The sequence below is a fragment of the Galleria mellonella genome, unplaced genomic scaffold, assembly GCF_026898425.1.
Source record: "Galleria mellonella isolate WM207_F2 unplaced genomic scaffold, CSIRO_AGI_GalMel_v1 utg65, whole genome shotgun sequence".
Lineage (NCBI taxonomy): Eukaryota > Metazoa > Arthropoda > Insecta > Lepidoptera > Pyralidae > Galleria > Galleria mellonella.
The window spans coordinates 9659230-9666032 of NW_026442138.1; the positions used below are offsets into that span (position 1 = coordinate 9659230).

Here is a 6803-nt window from a genome sequence, read left to right on the forward strand (position 1 = left end):
AGGATAACCTTGCTGCGCTATTAATGTACCGTGTTGGAAAGCAAAGCAATAGATTTATTTATTAATACAAAGTGGATAGGAGCATCAATGTCCGCAGGTAGAGCGGTGTACAAAATTGTGACAATTATCAAACAAAAAGAACTAGACAAACTTAAGTTTATACATAAGTTTTACATACATCAGTATAATTAAGTTTATATATATATATATATATATATATATATATATATATATATATATATATATATATATATATATATATATATATATATATATATATATATATATATATATATGGGAGCTAGAACAATGAAAGAAGATGAAAGAAGAGATGTTTTTTAACTCTTCTAATTTAAGCCGTCCAATCTAAAATTGTTAATAATAGGATCTAAAAGCCCTATTGCTAGCAATATACTCATCAACGTGACCTCCACGCGGTTCCCTCTGGAAGACATCAGGATTAATTCTTGTGGAATTTATCATGATGGGCTAACTGACCTGCTTACATCCACACCTATCATCTCTCACTGGAGCTCCGTCAGCGAATACTGATAGAGCAGGTGGGGTTACCATTCAATTTTCACTAATTATAAAAAAATTACAGTGTTTATAAGTTTTAGACATCTGTAAAGTTCATTACTTTTGATGCTGATTGTACTTAATTGACAATTGTAATATTGACCTCTAAGAGATCTACAATAATTAGATTAAGGAAAGATAACGCAAGAAGTCTCTTAATTGAAGTGCTTTCGCAATTAAGGCGTCTTCTTAATCAATATGTTTATAATTACTATAAAAAAAAACTTATATAATTGTTTTGTACTTAAAATTGTAAATAATGGCAACAAAACTTTAAATTGAACTTTGTGTTCTAGTTTATTACACTAGTTGTTAACTTACAAATTATGAATGTGTTGATATAACTAGCCCGCCAACTTGTGCAACATTCTGCGGGGTAAAAGATTTACAGAAATAGGTGCGAATTATATATGGCTTTAATTATATATACTACAAAGAAATGTATGGTGTTGAAAAGAAGCTTCAATAGCTCTTTTTTATTAATATCAATCCTTTGTCAATTCTATACATTTAAACATTTCTATCGGCGATGTGACTTTGTGTTGGTGGTTGCTTCAGATATTTAAATATTTATCTTTACTATATGATATTATATATAGAATATTCTATATTTATGAGTTATATAAAAAATAACACACAGTCATCTAAAATGAAATGATGAACAATTAATGATTAAGTTTACTAAATCAAAAATACTAGTACTTAAACATAAAATGCAACTTAAATAATAATAAAATATGCAAATTCAAACCACTGTCATGCAATAAATCTCTACAATATTTACAGAATATTACAACATCGAAAATAGCAATGTGTATTCTCACACAGAGCTCACCTTTCAAATAATCAATCTTATGAATAGTTGATTTTTTATTTCTATTCATTTTTACTGGAATAAAATATTGAAATTATATAAAATATCTTATGCTGAGTACAGACTGATGCAGTGTAACATGAAATTTATCATTCCACCTTTCATATTCGCTACCAGTGTGGACGCGTCGCGCGCCAGAACCGCGCATACGCTACAAACCCCTCTCGTGCATATGCACGAGAACAATGTTCTCGCTAATCTACCACGAACACAACTTGTCGTCATCCATGCTCTTCACTCCAGCAAGATCAGTTTGTTATGATCCTTGTGTCAACAAACGTAGGTCTGAATCGATACACAGTAATTTATATGAGGAGTGCATACTACCTCTTGGTGCTGGGGGACAAAAGTGTTGTTAGTGATAGGGTCTAAAAGCTCCATTGCTAGCAATATAGCCTATCAAGTGGACCTTGATGCAGTTTCCCCTATAAACAATAATAGTTAATTCTTGTTAAATTCATCACCGTGTGCCAACTGACCTGCTTTCAATCTCAACAATCATCATCCGCTGATGTAACACTTTAAATTTACATTTTTACGTAATAAATTTACAATTTTACGTAATAAATAGTTCTGAGTGTTTCCTTTATAACTTCTATATATATATATATATATATATATATATATATATATATATTGTTTTATAATTTTTGCATTTTATTTATGTGTAAAAACTCATTTTATTTATTAGATAATTAAATATAGATACGATATTAATACATTGTGTGCGTAAGTATATAGAACACTAATAAAAAACTAATCAGCTAATTTGACAATTAGCTGACAAAAAGTTGACCCGTTTTTGAGAATTGATACGGAATATGGACCTCAAAATGTTACATTTCAAGTTACATTGCACTAATCTGTACCTGGTGTAACATGTTTCTACAATAGAATAATATGTTACATCTGATAATTGAATAATAGGGTGTTATATACTGTCATTATTCAACAACTAAAGGAAATTCCTCAATGTCTTCACACATAGAGTTAAATCCAGCTGCCCATGCTTCTGCTGCTTCCTCCTGAAAAGTAAACGATAATTTATTAACATAATAATAATAATATATATATCCATACACCTTTCTTAATTTTTATAAAAAAGTATGACTCTTTATAATATTAGAATGGGAATGTGATGAAAAACCAATGGTATCCCTCAGACATTCCTATTCCCGTGGTCTAAAATCTATTATACCTCCTTATTTAGTAGTTTCACTGTTCAATCACATTTCACAGGCTGAGAAACACAAGCATTGAAGTATAACAACTTCTTGGTAATAAAATAATAATGGATTAGCTTTATATGGAACTTAAATTTTTAGGATGTAGATATGCACATATGTCAGGATTTTTTTAACATAATGGTTAATGATAGTCATCACATGTAATATCAATTAGAATAAAATAAATTATACCTCTTTCTTCGCTTTATTCTGTTTCTTTGTTGGTTTTTTCCTAGTAATTTTAGGTTTCTTCTTAAGTTGTGCTTTAGGCATTGTAAATGTAAGGTCTGCAAGATCATCTTCATCACTGGATACAGCTTGCTCAGCATCAGAATTCTGCACATCACTGTCGGACGTTGATCTCTGTTGGAATGTCACCTTCTTAGACTTCCCATAACTTTTTCGTAATGGCTGAAAAATAAGTAAATACATAATTAATATTGTTAATAATATTTTCAACTGTTTTTATATTATAAATGTAAATGCCAGTTTGTTTTCCATTGAAAGGTGTAATTTATATATGAAATAGTATCAATATATTTTATATATAAGCAGTCAATATATAAAAAAAGGAATATATAAAAACAGCAGCTGATTTAAAAATATATTTTTAAAAATACTCATTTTCAGAGACTACCTGTACTGTAAGTAGATGATAACTTTATTTCCAGTTATTGTGTGTATACTTAGATATATAAGTTGGAAATAATTGTTCCATAGATATCAGTATTGATTTTCATATAAATCTTTAAAAATAATCCTAAATTATTAGTAAAAAAAAGATAGTATTACCTGTAGTCTTTTTTGATTTAAAATAATAGATTTAAAAAAAAAATACTTGCTACTATACAAACATTTATTAGTTAACATTTAATAATAAAATTACCTTCAGGTGATGTATAATTTCCAAATCTTCAAATAAATGTACAGACTGAGAATCATCTCCACTCAATTCAGAATCAGATGAGCTATTATTAATGTTTGTTATTCCTTCATTCTTTTCCTCAGCATGCTTGTCTGATATAACTGGAGCATCAGTTGCCGATTTAATTTCTTCATAGACTCGCTTCAATGCATCTGAACTTGCTACAATCCTAGACTTAGCAGCAATAGGCAATACAGCTCTTGTAGGCCCTGGCTGAGCATTGATTTCTTGAAGAACAGCCCGTGCTCGTGGCCTCAGTGCCAGCACCCTGGGATTATCTATTTTTATTGGAGACACATTTTCTTGATCTTCACTATCATCAAATCCAAAGAATGTAGCATTTTTATCTTTTTGTGCTGATTTATTATTTGTTTGCTCCACATTTTCATCATGATTTTCTTTATCATCTATTAAATCACTACTGCTATTTGTTACATTTTCTACTGACTCCTTATTTGAAGTTACCAGTTTTTCTTTCATTGTCTTAGAACCTTTATTAGGTGTTTTATGAACAGCAGCTGTGTGTATATTACCAGACACATTGGTTATATCTTCAAAAATTGAATTTACTTTTGTTGGTGTAACAGATCTCCCTCTTTTTTTCTTAGCAGCATTCTTCTCTGCTATTTCTCTTATGAATGATATTATACTTGTCTGCTTCAAATTGGGCTCATTATTCTGAATAATTTCTGGCAGCACCTCATCTGGTTGTGGCAGCATATTAGTATAAACATGTTTCTTTTTGTTGTCCTCACAACTTATGAATGAACTCTCAACTGCAGGGGTCATATTTGGCTTTACATAAGTGTTTGAATGCCATTTTACAGGCAGGTTACCAAATTCAACACGCCATGGACTAGCCTGTGGATGTCTAACTGACATGTTCATACTACTACTTGCAATAGGAATGTCATCAAAGAAACTAAGATTTCCTTGGCGATTGAGTGAATCTTTATCATGTACACTTCTTTGAGAGTTGTACTCTGTAACAGAACTAATTTGTTGTGTTGGTGTATTTGCCCTATGTGGTGAGTTTACTGGAGAGTAGTTTATATCATTATGATCTATATCTATTTCAAAATCTGCTGCAATGTCTTCCACTCTAACAGAATTGTAATTTTTACTTGGAACTGTTATGTTATTAACAGTTTCATTTCTTGGTTCATTATTTTGAACATGATTAATAATGCTATCCACATTTTGTATATTTATTTCAGGTCTAACATCAATTTTATCATTATTTTGTACACTTGTTTGAGGTCTGGCATCAATTTTATTATTATTTTGAACATTTCTTTGAGATCTGGTATCAATTTTGTCCTTATTAGTATTTATTTGTATATTGTCATAATTAATATTTTGTGTACTTGTTTTATTCCCATTTACTACTTGTTTTATATTTTTTTCTATATCAACATCACTTGTTAGCACTTGAGGTATTGGAGATTTCTTAGCAACAACATTCTTCAAGGCTGCCAGAACTTTATTCACATTTCTGTCATAACTATTTTTGAAAACAACAGTTCTAGTTTGTACTGGTTTCTTTTTAGTCACTCGTTTCCTTTTCTTCTTTGGTGGTGGTTCTTCATTGGGATCATATGTGAATTCATAAACATCTAAATTATCACTTTTCTTAGAGGAAGGCTTATCTTCAAGAACTTTAAATGATAAATTCTTATTTGATATTTTATTACTAAAGTGATTAGAAACAATTACCTGTGTAGATTTTTTTTCCTGAGATGCCTTATTATTAGTTCTCACTCGCAGTAACTTTTGGTTGGCATTATTATTTGTATCTGAAATACTTTTTTTAATAGGACTTTGAATGTGTCTTTTTTGTGGAGTTTGCTTTATCATTGTAACACAATTGTTTGTCTTATCATTCTTCTTATTTAGTTCATCTGAGGTAGATTTTTTAGATGGAGTAACATTTTGATTTGTTCTAGTGGTCTTATTCTGTACTATTGGTGTACTAGCATGGCATGGTTGTATGACACAAGATTTAGTTGGACTCAGTGAATGATCTTTAAATTTCGAAGGTAACTTACACAGTCTTTTGGGCCGATTTACTACTAAGTTGTTCTCTACATTTGTAACTTTTTGTGGTGTTTTTAATGGAGATGGAATAGGTGATTCGTTTGACGATGATTGCTTTTTGATTAGTTTAGTAGTTTTGGACTTTTTAGTTAGGTTTATAGAGCTAACTTTAACTGTACTGTCAATAACGGTATCATATTTGCTATTGGATGAATTTTTCAGGAAATCACTTTCAATATACCGAGAAGGTAAACGCCTTTCGCGACAAGGTCTTGCTACATTCCTAGATTCAAATCCACTGATTGGTATCTTGGGAATTACAATTTTCAAAATTTTTTGTTTCTCCACAGACATGTCATCATCGGATGCTGAATTGATTTTGTCTGTTAAAGCCTTTCTTGGTGCCTTCGTTACTTTACGCTTTATTCTAGATTTGTTTCGCTCCAAAACATCTGTATTCTCCTTCAAAGTTTTTGTTGATCTCCCTCGAGTACGAGGCGGCATGACGCTATAAACAAAACTAAGATCAATGTAAAAACGTGTTCACCCTGCACTAATACGACAATGTTATAAATGATTTATTCACACGATTCTGTTATTTTAACGCTGTTTATAAGAATTGTATTAAAAATAAAAATTTACAAGAAAAGAAACTAAAAATTTTCGCTCGCTTTTAACAATTTGACAATAGAATGATAGATAGCATTAAATCAGTTTATGTCATTCAGTCAGTCAAAGTAAGAGACTTCAATGAAATGTTTTTCCCTAAGAATTAGGAATTACATAGAAAAAATGATAAAATAAAAACTGTCCTCCTTTCTTCTTACGCAAATATAATTAGTAAAAAGAGAATGAAAGATACACAATCAGTTGCTAGTTTTCTCAATTCATAACAAGTTAATGTATAAAAAAATGTTATACGGTACTATAACCCTACCAAATTTAGATACAACCTGCTTGCATACTTTCTATATAAACTGTGTCGAATATATAATCTAGTAATTTAAAATTTGTCACTGACAAATAATTGACATATTAAACATTTCTATGCACTAACCTAATAATTGCGAAAAATAGCAACTGACGGTCTATCTTTCGTCCTCTTTTTACTAATTATATTTGCATAAGAAGAAGGGAGGCAACCATATGATTTACAGTTTTT

At 30.2% G+C, this 6803-nt stretch overlaps 1 protein-coding gene across 1 annotated transcript; it reads right to left on the reverse strand.

Annotated features, from left to right (window-relative positions):
- Positions 1-295: 295 nt before the first annotated feature.
- LOC113519776 (metacaspase-2-like) lies at positions 296-6344 on the reverse strand. The gene is made up of 3 exons (XM_026904975.3): positions 3566-6344; positions 2872-3090; positions 296-2478 (listed from the first exon to the last, which is right to left on the reverse strand). Exons 1-3 carry the CDS (start codon positions 6143-6145, stop codon positions 2398-2400), a joined length of 2880 nt encoding a protein of 959 aa, XP_026760776.2. The 5' UTR covers positions 6146-6344; the 3' UTR covers positions 296-2397.
- Between the last annotated feature and the right edge of the window lie 459 nt (positions 6345-6803).